General features: G+C 41.9%; 1 protein-coding gene across 32 annotated transcripts in view; it reads left to right on the forward strand.

The window, feature by feature from the left end:
- The window catches only part of GARNL3 (GTPase activating Rap/RanGAP domain like 3), a 55,979-nt gene that overhangs the window by 8,413 nt on the left and 34,689 nt on the right, over positions 1 to 12,877 (forward strand). For 10 of the 32 annotated variants that reach the window (XM_080561689.1, XM_080561687.1, XM_080561697.1 and 7 more), the window contains exons 2-5: positions 7,675 to 7,744; positions 10,765 to 10,839; positions 12,228 to 12,360; positions 12,743 to 12,861. In XM_080561689.1, coding sequence (XP_080417815.1) covers positions 7,675 to 7,744; positions 10,765 to 10,839; positions 12,228 to 12,360; positions 12,743 to 12,861 — 397 coding nt within the window. Of the gene's footprint in view, positions 1 to 77; positions 271 to 293; positions 564 to 7,674; positions 7,745 to 10,764; positions 10,840 to 12,227; positions 12,361 to 12,742; positions 12,873 to 12,877 lie in introns of those variants that run through there. The other 22 variants (XM_080561717.1, XM_080561688.1, XM_080561705.1 and 19 more) reach the window with 9 other exon arrangements.

A 12,877-nucleotide genomic window follows, 5' to 3' on the forward strand; every position in this document is an offset into this window, starting at 1 on the left:
CCCCTCGTGTAGCCAGCTCCCGGCTGCGGAGGACGGGCCGCTCGCTCTTGGGACTACAGCTCCCGGCGTGCCTCGCGGCGGCGCGGCAGCTGAGCGGCTGGCGCGCCGTGCCTGCGCGCCAGGGCAGCGGGATGTGTGAGGGGAGCTCTCGTCGTCTCTCCCGAGCGGGACGAAACCGCGGAAGCGACGCAGGAGCGGTGAGGCCTCCGCACGCATGGAACTGAGAAGCGCAGAGGCGGTCTCCAGTCGGCTCCTCGGCCTCACTCAGCGGTACTGGGGCCAGGGAGGCGGGGGCTGATCTCGGGTGGGGCGCGGCGTGGGCCTGCGCTGTCGATGGCGGTCGGACGGTACCGTAATTGCACCGGCTGGGACCCTGCGTGTGGGGGCCGGAGGGGCGGTGCCGGGCCGGCCCCCGGGCGGCGGAGCGGTGTGAGTCCCGGAGCGGTGTGAGTCCCGGAGCGGCGGCCGCCTCCCTCAGGGACCGTCGCCGCTGGTGTGAGCAGGGCCAGATGTGGTGTCCCCGGGGTGGATTTCTCAGCCTGTTCAGCGTCGTGCTCGTGCAGGCAGGTATCACTGGGAAAGTAACTGTGCGATTACTCGTCTGCCTAGCGTGTTTGTACCCGTGCCTACCTGTTCAGTGAAAATAGATTAACAGCTACGATATGTCAAAGGGCTAACAAGTAATGATCGAGATGGTATGGAGATAGGAGAGCTGAAGAGGCGTGCAGGCCTTGTAATCAAACAGGTGCAGTGTGCAAGCTCACCCCTTTCTGCCGCTGTTCTCCCCCCACCTCTCCCTGGTGAATTGCTCTCAGGTGTCAAAGTCCTAAACCACAAAACTTTTGACGTGACACTAGGATACTAAAATCACGTGCTTAAGTTTAGATTATCCGATATGTGGAAACTTGCTTTGCCATTTGACTTTCAGGACTGTTGAAGTTTGTAGGAACCTGTGTTCCCAAATAAATGGGTGAGGGAAATGGAATATATCCTGCTAGTGTACAAATGGGTTTAGACTGGTTTGTTTGTTTGTTTTCCATTGGAATAAGGGCTTGTCTGTATTAAAGCACTTTACAATAAAAGTAAATTCTAACTTATTAAACAGATATGAGCCACTGGTAAACTAACATTAGTATTTCAGTGCTGGCAATTCATCTTAATGCCATGAAAACTATTTTTTAAATTGTCATAACTGGAACACTAGTGTTTTTGTAGTGTAGGTCAGGTCAGGACTGAGGAAGGATGTGATCCGGTGAAGAAAATTAAAAAGAAAAGCTTTTATGTATAATTCTGATTTCAAAAGGACTGATAGTGTGTGGAAGTTAGGTATATTTTGGGTATTTTGATTCAGGATGCAGAAGGACAAGACTATTAATACTAAAACACTAGTGGAAACTGTCGCTGAGCTGTGCACTTATGTATGTAGTGGTGAGCATGGGGAGTTCTTTTTTATTTATGTTTTGATCCTATTCTCTCTGGAAGTTGTTTGGGAAAAAAATCGGTCTTGTTTGCACAGATTGTTAAAGAACTTATTTGCCATTCATAGAATAAGTATGTTGAGCAAACCGTCACTACAGTAACAGATCTGTTTAACATTTTTAGCAATGGTCTAGATGCAGGAGTTGAATGCATACTTAGCAAGTTTGCTGACAGTACTAAACTGGGAGATGCTGTTGACTCTGGAAGGGCGAGAAGCAGAGGGATCTAGGTAGATCGGAGCAATGGCATGAAATTCAACAAAGGTGAAAGCTAGATGCTGCACCAGGAATGGAGTAATGCTGATCAGAAGTACACAATGGGAGATGAATGGCTGTAGAGCAGCTCAGCAGAAAGAGATCTGGGGGTGCTGGTCGTCAGCAGGTTCAACATGAGTCAGCAGTGTGCCCTGGCAGCCAAGAGGGCAAACTGCATTTTGGGATGCATTAAACACAGCATAGCCAGCTGGTCAAAAGAAGTGATGCTCCTACTATATTTAGCATCGGTGCAGCTTCATCTTGAATATTGTGTGCAGTTCTGTGTTCCACAATAAAAAAAGAATATTAAGATACTTGAATGCATCCAGAGGAGGGCAACAAAGCTAGTAAAAGGGCTGGAAGGCTTGTCTTGTGAGGAGAGGCTGCGGATACTTGGTTTGTCTTGTCTGGAGAAAAAAAGACAGAGGCGATCTCATTGCTCTCCTGAGGAAGGGACTCTCCCGGAGGAGGGAACATGCAGAGAGAGGTGCCTGTCTCTGCTCCCTGATAACTGATGGCAGGACGTGGGGCAGCAGCACAAAGCTGTGCTGGGGAGGTTCAGACTGGATGTTAGGAAAAAAGTCTTTAGCCTGAGGGTGATCAAAAACTGGAACAGGCTTCCTAGAGAGGTGGTTGATGCCCCATTCCTGTCAGTGTTCGAGGCATTTGGACAATGCCCTCAATAATATGCTTTAACTTTTGGGTAGCCCTGAAGTGGTCAGGCAGTTGGACTTGGTGGTCTTTGTAGGTCCCTTCCAAATGAACTACTCTGTTCTACTGTTTGCAGCTTATATTGTACATGCATTTGAACATGGAATGCATGATTGTGTTTATACGCCTATTTTCAAAAATGTTGTGCTACATTAATTTTAATTTCTACATTTTTTATGGGTGGAAAAAATAATCTCTGTTCATTATTGTGAGTATATGTAAGACTGATGAATTGAAACTATTGATGCTTAATTTCTTACCCTTCTTCAGCAGCAGAAATTCCTCAGTGAAAGAAAAAGCATCAGAGAAATGTCTTTGGTATTGAAAGGTGTCATTTGTGGTGGGACAATGTATTTTCTTAAATTATGTGACAATAGTTTGTGGAGGGGATAGGAGCGCGAACATTTTTGGTGTATAAGCTGTTCTTTGTTTTTTCTAAGCTTGTCTGTGTTTTCCATCCGTATCTCATGGTCTGAGAAAATAGATTTTTTTCTCCCATTAAACACACTTGCTCTTGGGGTTCTCCTCTGCATAATTTCATGAATATGCCCACCACTCTCACTGCATCTGGGAGTCTCTACTATACCCTTAGTAGGGTTAGATCTTAGGTATTCGGGTTAGAATGCCTCACAAGGCATGCATGCATATCAGTTCCTTTTTTTCACCTGTATTGACATGCATCTCTGTGACCATGGGGTTGCGTTGGAGGTTGGCAGTGGTATTGCAGTAACTCTTACCAAGATCCAATGATGAGTGGTGCAAAGCCTCTGCCGATGTTCTTGCAGAAAGCAACAGTGCTAACTCTTCATTGTTTTATATATACTGCTGCTGGCTGTTTTCTGCTTATCGTTGTGTCTATCATGCAGTGACAGAACTCTAACGCAGCACTGCTCCCTGTCATTCTGTGGCAAGCAAAACTGATATAACATGAGATGTACCCAGTACTTTACAGTGCCTCCTAAAGGTAGCTATTTTATTGCTCGTCATTATGGAAATGCTTAAAAAAAAATCAAATAACTGTACTGGGATTGTCTAGATTGTGTTTTTCTTTGTTTGTTTGTTTTTGAGAATCTGGAGTAAAGAATCACACCAGCCATGAAGAGCTTTTGTATTTGCAAGTGCAGGTAAAATGTAAGTTTATGTATCAGCTGGTCTCCTTCAACATCTACTCTGTCATGGAAATCAGGGAGTCTTCATGGTGAACCGTTCTTTGGGCTAGTTGACCTCCAGAATATTGCTAGAAGAGGTGTTGCATGCAGCTGATCATATGGAGGACAATCACCTATTCCATGTTGGAAAAAAAAAAATTTACATTTGAATTTACTCTGCACCTCACTTTGTTTTGTTGTGACTTTCTAGTTGGGAAATGTTAGTGCAGTATTTGTTGTTGAAGTGTAGTCTGATCTGGTCTCCGGATTTTGGACGTTACTTCCCAGGCTCTTTACCTGGGTTGCCAGGCATATAGGCATATACATTAATATATGCATTACATTTTTATATTCAATTTTGCTTTCAATTTTGCCCTCCTTTACCTTGACAACCTGTACCCTTGTTACATTAGTGCACTTGTGTTGTATATGTATACCATTTCTTAGTTATATAATGTTTATTTTTTGGATTTCCGATTATCAATGCAGACAAACTCAATAAAGAGGTTAGGATTGGAGGCAGTCTGGGATGCAGAGACCGTGCCCTGGTTGAGCTTGTGATCTTGAGGAATATGGGCCTGGCAAAGAGAAAAGTCAGGACCCTGAACTTCTAAAGAGCAAACTTCAGGCCATTTAAAGACCTAGTGGATTAGATCCCCTGGAACGCTGTCCTGAAGGATAAAGTAGCTGAATAGAGCTGGCAACTCTTTAAGGATGTAAGGAAGAACTCTCTATCGCCCTGTGTAAGAAAGTGAACAAGGAGGGCAGAAAACCAGGATGGCTGTGCAAGGACCTGCTGGTCAAACTGAGGTGCTAGAAGGAAATGCACAGTCAGTGGAAGCAGGGACATGTGGCCTGGGAAGAGTACAGGCATGCTATCCAGATGTACAGGGATGGGATGAAGAAAGCCAAGGTACAGATAGAATCGAGCTTGGCAAGGGATGTAAAAAATAACAAGAGGGGAATCTGTAGGTATGTTGGTCAGAAAAGAAAGGCCAAGGAGAGTGTACCCCCTCTGATGGATGAGAAGTGAGGACTGGTAACAACAGACGTGGAGAAGGCTGAGGTATTCAACAACTTCACTTCAGTCTTCACTGCTAGTCAGACTTCCCATGTCTCTTGTTTCCCTGAACCTCTGGGTGACAGCTGAGGGAGCAAAGACCCTCCCACTGTAAGCGAAGAGCAGGTTCAAGACCACCTGATGAAACTGAACAAGTACAAGTCTATAGGGCCTGATGACATGCATCCCAGGGTCTGGAGTGAACTGGCTGATGAAGTTGACAAGCCTCTTTCCATCATATTTGAAAAGTCCTGGCATTCAGGTGAAGTCCCTGGTGACTGGAGAAACATCCAAACTGGAAACATCACCCCCATTTTTAAAAAGGGTAGGAAGGAGGACTCGAGGAACTACAGACCAGTGAGCCTCACTTCTGTGCCTGGAAAGATCATGGAAAAGATCCTTCTGGAAGTAATGTCGAGGTACATGCAAGACAAAGAGTTGATCTGAGAGAGCCAGCATGGCTTCACCAAGCGTAAATCATGCCTGACCAATCTGGTGGCCTTCTACAATGGAGTGACTGCATCAGCTGACAAGGGAAGACCAACTGATGTCATCTGCCTGGACTTCTGTAAGGCCTTTGACGCGGTCCCACATGACATCCTGATCTTCAGCTTGGAGAGATACAGATTTGAAAGGTGGACCATTCAGTGGATAAGGAATTGGCTTGGAGGTCGCACCCAGAGAGTGGTGGTCAATGGCTCCATGTCCAGGTGGAGTCTGTTGATGAGTGATGTCCTTCAATGGTCCGTTCTGGGACTGGTACTGTTTACTATCTTTATCAACAACATAGACAGAAGGATCGAGTACACCCTCGACAAATTTGCAATGACACCAAGCTGAGTGGTGCAGTTGATACCAAAGAGGGAACGGATGCCATCCAAAGGGACCTGGATGAGCTAAGTCTAAGTGCAAAGTGCTGCACCTGGGTCAGGGCAATCCCAGACACGAGGACAGACTGGAAGAAGAACTCATTGAGAGCAGCCTTGCAGAGAAGGACTCGGGAGTTCTAGTGGACAAAAAGTTTGACATGAGCCAGCAGTGTGCGCTTGCAGGCCAGAAGGCCAACTGCATCCTGGGCTGCATCAACAGCGGAGTGGCCAGCCGGTTACGGGAGGGGATTGTCCCCCTCTACTCTGCCCTTGTGAGACCCCACTTGGAGTACTGCATCTATATCTGGGGCCCGCAGCACGGGAAGGATGTGGACCTGTTACAGTGAGTCCAGAGGAGGGCCAGAAAGCTGATCAGAGGGCTGGAGCACCTCTCCTGTGAAGAAAAGCTGAGAGAGCTGGGGATGTTGAGCCTAAAGAAGAGAAGGCTCTGGGATGACCTTTTTGCAGCTTTTCTGTACTTAAAGGGGACTTATTTTAAAAAAAAAAAAAAAAGAGCAACTTTTTGCTTTGTCAAATAATGGCAGGACAAGGGGGAATGGCTTTAAACTAAAAGAGGGGAGATTTAGATCAGAGGTTAGAAGGAAATTCTTTACTTGGAGGGTGGTGAGGCACTGGAACAGGTTGCCCAGAGAAGTTGTGGATGCCTTATCTCTGGAGGTGCTCAAGACCAGGTTGGACGAGGCCCTGGGCAACTTGATCGAGTGGGTGGCATCCGTGACCATTACATGGGGGTTGGAACGGGATGATCTTAAAGGTCCTTTCCAACCCAAGATGTTCTTTGAATGCTCTTTTTATATTTTATTTTTGAAGCTTTTTTTTAGCAATTGATTTTGTTATCTCCGCAGCATTAATATGTAGCATCCTGAAGTAGTCTTACTCATTGGAACTGACTCCTGTTGTGGCTCATTTGTAATTTATGTAAATCTTATTATTACTCTTATTACCCTTTCTTATACACCAATAGCAAGCACTTGAATTATTTTCGTGAGTTTTAAAGTTTTGTTAGATATGTCTTGTTTGTATTGTTCTTCCTTGTTTGAAGACATGGAATCCAAATAAACAGAACTAAGAATTAATGAATCATGTTTAATAAATTCTGAGTACCTATAAGTACAAATCCAAATGGAAAAGCTGTTTAAATCAAGATATTTCAGGGTTCCAGTGTCACAGTATCTCTTACACTCAAGAACCAAGTATGAGGGTGTTGAATTAAAATTCAAGTATTTCTTTTTGTACTGATGTAATGTTACAACTTACGGTACTTATCATTCTCAGAAAATTTAATCCCTTATTGCTGGTTGGTGGGTTACTGCCATTTAATTTTAATGTGAAAAAAAGGCGTTATCTTCATTAGGGCTGACATAGTGGTGAACTGTGAGTTCGGAATATGATGGAGTTACTTAGTTGATAGCCTTCTCAGCTGCTAGATGAGGTAATAAAGGTTTATTTTATATTTGCATCTAAATCTTTATTTAGCTTGTATTTGTAACGTCTACCGCTAAGCCTTCCATTACAAATTTGAGAGGCTTGGTGTTTATAGCTAGCAGAGGTATTTGCCGTCTGTTTTGAGCTCATGAAACACATGCTGATGTGCTTAATGGGACATGATGGTATAAAATTATAAGCGATAATGCATGTAGATTTTGAACGTGGTGTTCGAGGCTTCCCTTTGCTTACCTGACAATTTTATTTTTGTCAGTGTTATGGGAGGGGGAAATCTATGAAATACCGTTCCTTCTTTCTGCTTTTGAATTGAAATAATTGTTTAATTTAATTGTGTGTAGTCTAAAGAGAGACTTTCTGGAGAAAAAAAACACACAGCAACATACTAAGCAAAGTTTATTAAGCGTAGACATTTGGAACTCTCTGTTGGTTCCATCATGACTAGATATTTAATCGTAGTTTTTGCTTTCAGTCAAGACACAGATATTTCTTTTCCTTTGGCTGGTAGTACGAACACCAGACTGCAATGGCTAGATTGAGCACATTGTAAGGAGTGTTCATTGCAGTAACGAGCTTATGCACTGCAAACCTCGTTCAGCAGGAATGATATTTGTTAATGGCAGCATATAGTGTTGCAGGAGTTCTAAGGCTAATTGACTGTGTATACTGATGAAGTGTTTCTATTCCAGCTCTGTCTCTGAAGATCTGGGTTGCAGACGTGGAGAGTTTAGCAGAAAGCACTATGGATCTGTGGAGCTTGTAAGTTTACTTTGCCCATCCTTTAATTTAAACACCTTATAACGCAAAGTGCAAATCCTTTTCATTTCCAGGTAAAAATTCGAATTTAGTTTGGAAGATGTGCTTTCTAAGCTGGACTTGAAAATTTTAGAGTAATAAAAAGAGGCTGCCAATTACCTGAATTAGATGTGTGCTAGGAAATCTTTTTACAACCTTATTTATGAATCTTTCATCTTAATGTGACAGAAAATATTATATAAATACCCTGTTTACCCCAGTTGATTCAGGAAGATGGAAATTGAGCATTTTTTCCCCTCTATAAGCTGAAGATTGTGAAATATTAGGGCTATATTTGATGAAGCATTTGTGGTGATCAGAGTTAAAAACTGTATCCGTGCTCATGTGTTGGCGTGTGTATGTCATTTTATGTGTACTTGCCCCTGAGTAGTGGGAAAGGGTGTAAAATTAAAAGAACTAGGCAACATAAGAATATTGAAAAATCTGTTTCCTGAAATCTGCTAGTTTTTCTGAATTTTCTTCAAAGATTAGCTCAGCACTTTTTTTTTTTCTCTCATGTAGAAATTCTTTCTGTGAATTATTTATTCTATGTCAGGAGTTAAAATAGTATCACTGTATACGAAGTCATAATAAAATCTACGTAAGCGTGGAGGGGCACAAAAAGTAAACTTCAGCTCTGTTGCTACAGGAAGAAATCATTAATGTTCTGTTAACTAAGGTTGTACTTTCAAGATCTTGGCTTGTGTATTTATAAATATAAATGCTTTCAGTTGGTGGCTTAGTTTCTGGAATTTTCATTGCAAGAACACCAGGTACCTATCTTCACTTTCCATACATTCCATGTATTAGAGATGGTATTTTAATCAAAAAGGCAAGTGAAACACTTTGTGCTAAGAGGCACTTTCATTCCTAGTATTTTGGTTCTTTAGCTGGAAAAGAGAAATATATTGGTAATTATAAATTCACATTAACCTCGTACAAGTAGTCTTGTCTTGTGATTGGTTTTCTTAAAATTCTGCTAGTATTTTATGAAAGCATGGGTGGTAGTTTAACGAGGGATGAGTTAAACCACGCTGCCCTCACACTCCACCTCCTCAGAAGGACAGAGAAAGAAAATATGATGAAGAAAGAAAAGCTCTTGGGTTGAGATAAGGATAGGGAGAGATCACTCGCCAATTACTGTCACAGGCAAAACAGACTCAGTATAAGGGAGATTAATGTAATTTATTACCTATTGATAACATACTGGAGCAGTGAGAACTAAAAGCAAGCACAGGCATCTTCCCCCTCTCCCCCCCCAGCCTCTTCTGTGTCCTCCCATTGAGTGGTTCAGGTGAATAGGGTTTGTGATCAGTCCATAATGCTTCATCTCTGCTGGTCCCTCAGGGTCCTTCCCCTGGTCCAGTGTAGCATCTGTCCTGTGGGATGCAGTTCTTCTGAACTGATCCTACATGGGCTTCCCACAGACTACAGTTCTTCAAGAACTGTTCCCATGTGGGTCTGTACCATCGGGTGCAGTCCTTCAGGGCCGGACTGTTCCGGCATGGGTCCCCCACAGGCGGCAGCTATGGCCAGATCCACCTGCTCCTGCATGGGCTCCTTCATGGGCTGCAGCATGGAGATCTGCTCCACTGTGATATACCACAGGCTGCAGGGTGACAGCCTGCTCCACTGTGTTCCTTACCACAAGCTTCAGGGGAACTTCTGCCCTGGTGCCTGGAGCACTTCCTCCCCTCCTTCTTCACTGACCTTGGTGTCTTCAGGATTCTTTCTTTCCTGGTGGCTCACTACTCTCTCCCAGCTGCTGTTGCGCAGCAGTTTTTTCCCTTTCTCTAATATGTTTTCCCAGAGGCGCAACCTGCATCACTCATGGCTTGGCTCTGACCAGTGGTGGGTCCCTTTTGGAGCTGGCTGGAACTGGCCCTTTTCTAACACAGGGCAGCAGCTGAACTCCTCACAAAGGCTACCCCCGCAGCCCCCCTGCCCCTGCTACCAAAACCTTGCCATGTAAGCGAAATACTCTCTTTATCTTTTGAAATAAAAATGTAAAAAGGTGTTTGCCCTTTTAAGTTTCTAAATATTTAATTCCTTAGTATTTTCCTCAACGGCATCCCTATTGCTCAATGATTTTTATCTTTTATTTATTATAACACATTTGTTTTGTCTCAGCACCTAAACAGTTTCTCCTATGTCCTTCCTACTGGTCTGCTATGACCAGTTGTCCCTACGGTTTTTCTTGCAGTTCATACTGGGTCTGTTGCAGTTCTTGCCTTGTTAGCTTATTCCTGACATAGTCTCAGACCCCTTCAAAGGAAGGGGCAAAGAGAACAAAACATTCCGATAACTCTTCCACCAAGCAAAGAGAGAAAGTATTATCATGTAATAACATGGATTGCTGGAGGGAAGTGAAAAAGGGTATACTAATGCATTATTGTTGTTCAGATCCTATTTCCTAAGTTTGGTATAATATGTGACAATCTCTTTTTTACAGTTTTTAGGGGAGCAACATGCAGTGTTATTTACAGCTGATCTTTGAGGGGAAAAAAAACATTCTCCTCTTCTCTGCTGCTTCCTTTTATGGATCGAAAAACTTCTGAAAACTTACATAAATATGTAATAAATGCAATAAAAGACTGCTAGTCACAGTGACACTACCAACAAGTAGAGTTTTAAACATAGCAAAGCTGAGAGGACTAGAATCAACATGTCTGTAAGAGCCATTGTTTGGAAAGGAGTGAACTTCAAGATCAGTTTCTGGAAGGTGGCATGTACCTCTGTATGCATTGTGCATGTTGGTGTAGCCAAAACCTGAGACAGGAGAATTTCTGAATAGCACTGGATATACCAGAAGAAAGTACAGCTTTCCCACTCACGCATTCTTAGAGTTATAATTGGGTCATTCCAAATCTGTAGTCAAGTTGGTAATGGATAACACCTGGGAGAAGGAGAAACCAAGTAAGATTTGTTTGCTGATCATATTGGTGTCTTTGGAACTAGAACGTTTATCTTAAGCTCTTTCATAGCTTATATCTAGTGATGCTGATGGAGCCATCCAAAGAGCTGGAAGATTCCGTGTGGAAAATGGCTCCTCTGATGAGGTAAGTGGCTACATATACTCATAGAAAACAAAAAATAGATCAGTTTCAGTTACTCTTCACAACTGAAAGGTGGATTTACAGTCAATTACTAGGGGACTGGTCTTAAAAATGTTAGATAATATGAGAATATAAGAGTCTGAGAGTAGGGAGATGGTGGGCTTTTACCCTCAAGTCTAGGGTTTTATTTCAAGAGTACAAAATCTTGACAATTTACTTTTTAAGGACAGAGATGATATTTATTTTAGTTTTGGTGATATTTTGCTCATTTGATCAGGTTAGAAGAAAAAAAAAGTCTTATTCTCTGAATAACACTTTGCAGACTTTAGTTCACTTTGTTACAATGGTGTCTTGATGATACTATAGTGTTCAAGCTAACCTTTGTGATTTTAAGTTTGTTCATGAGTGTGATGAGTTTATAGCTTTTTTTTTTCCTCTTATATGTGTTTAGGCAGCTATGCTCATCTTTTAAATGAGAGATGAAGAAGCTGAATGGTGTCTGAAAGAGTCATTCCTTCCAGATTCCTGTGCTATTAATCTCATGGTGTTCCCCCTTAACCACTCCAGTGATATTTAGATTTCTCCTTAAATGGAGGACGGGAGTTATCTTCCTTTGTAAAACATTTTTAGCTATAAATATCAACTTAATACTTGAAGAAATAAAACTTCATAGTCTAGAAATGTGCATGAGGTCTTGGTAAACTTGTATTGAACTAATATTAACCATAAACTGTTACAGATCATCTGTTTGCATCTGCACTGGGTGCAGCATTAAAGCAAACGTTTCTGCATTTACTCCCTGTGAGGTCATGTTCTGTACACTGTTTTTTCAGTTTAGTTTCATGCATTTCAAAAGCTGATTAACTTGTATCACAGAGAGATCCTCTGGGTGACTGATTATGCAACATGGAGAATGGACCTGGAGAATGGCTTTTTCTTTGCATATGCTCTTAGTAGAAAGGGAGTGAGGCATGCTGGAGAACTTATTTTAACTAGTCAATCCAGAAAGAATGCTGAAAAACTTCCACAGCATGATTGGCTTTAATGAGGAGTCCTTGAGGAAGAACTGAGAAAATGAAACTTGTGGGACAGGAATCTGTTCATCTATTGATTTTTAGGTTTTAAAAATCCAGGTCTTCAAACTCCACATTAAAATATCTGCTTGTTAGTGGAATACTAAGTTATTACCTATAATGGTGGTACAAAGGGAAAAGTTATTTTAAAAATATGTAGAGAGAGATACATTTTAATTTCATCTGCACAACAACTGACTTCAGGATAATTCTTTGCTTTTTATAAAAAAAAAAAAGTATACAACTAAAATTCTTCTGGTGAATTGGCCACGCTTGCTTGACTTTTCCCTCTATTATGTTCTCAATTTTTTTCTTCAGCATTTGATCTGCAGTCTTCCAATTCTGTTTCAGAATACAGACTACACTCCAGGAACATGGCACAGAACGGATGTGCATTTGGAAAATCCAGAATATTATACAAGATGGTATTTCAAATATTTTTTAGGAAAAGGTATTAATGTTTTTGTGAATGTATTTGAAGTTTTGTTCAATGCAAAAGCACTGTAGCTTTGAATTGCAAGTATTTAAATATGGGGAAAAAATGACGTTAATGTAATACTAACACATTTTTGCCCTGTACTCAAAGCAAGTTCTTGTTTGATGTATTTTTAACTTGAAGACAGAGAATGGTGTTCTGTAAGCAGCGGAACCCATGCTACCAAACAGAAAACAAACAGAAACCCCTCTAGGCCTCGAAGTCTATACCTGTCTCTTGTCTTTTATACGTATCTACATAACTATGTATTTATATATAGATAAGTATATATTTCCACATGTAAACCTGTGTGTGTGTGTTTTCTTTAAAATACATAACACTTATTTTTCTCTAACAGTTCATCAAAATTACATAGGTACAGATTCAGAGAAGAACCCTTTCTTTCTGTCCGTTGTACTCTCTGACCAAAATAATCAGCGTGTTCCCCAATACCATTCAATTCTTTGGAGAAAAACAGTAAGAAAAAAGTACT

This window comes from Anser brachyrhynchus (genome assembly GCF_964034855.1).
Source record: "Anser brachyrhynchus genome assembly, chromosome: 19".
Taxonomy (NCBI): domain Eukaryota; kingdom Metazoa; phylum Chordata; class Aves; order Anseriformes; family Anatidae; genus Anser; species Anser brachyrhynchus.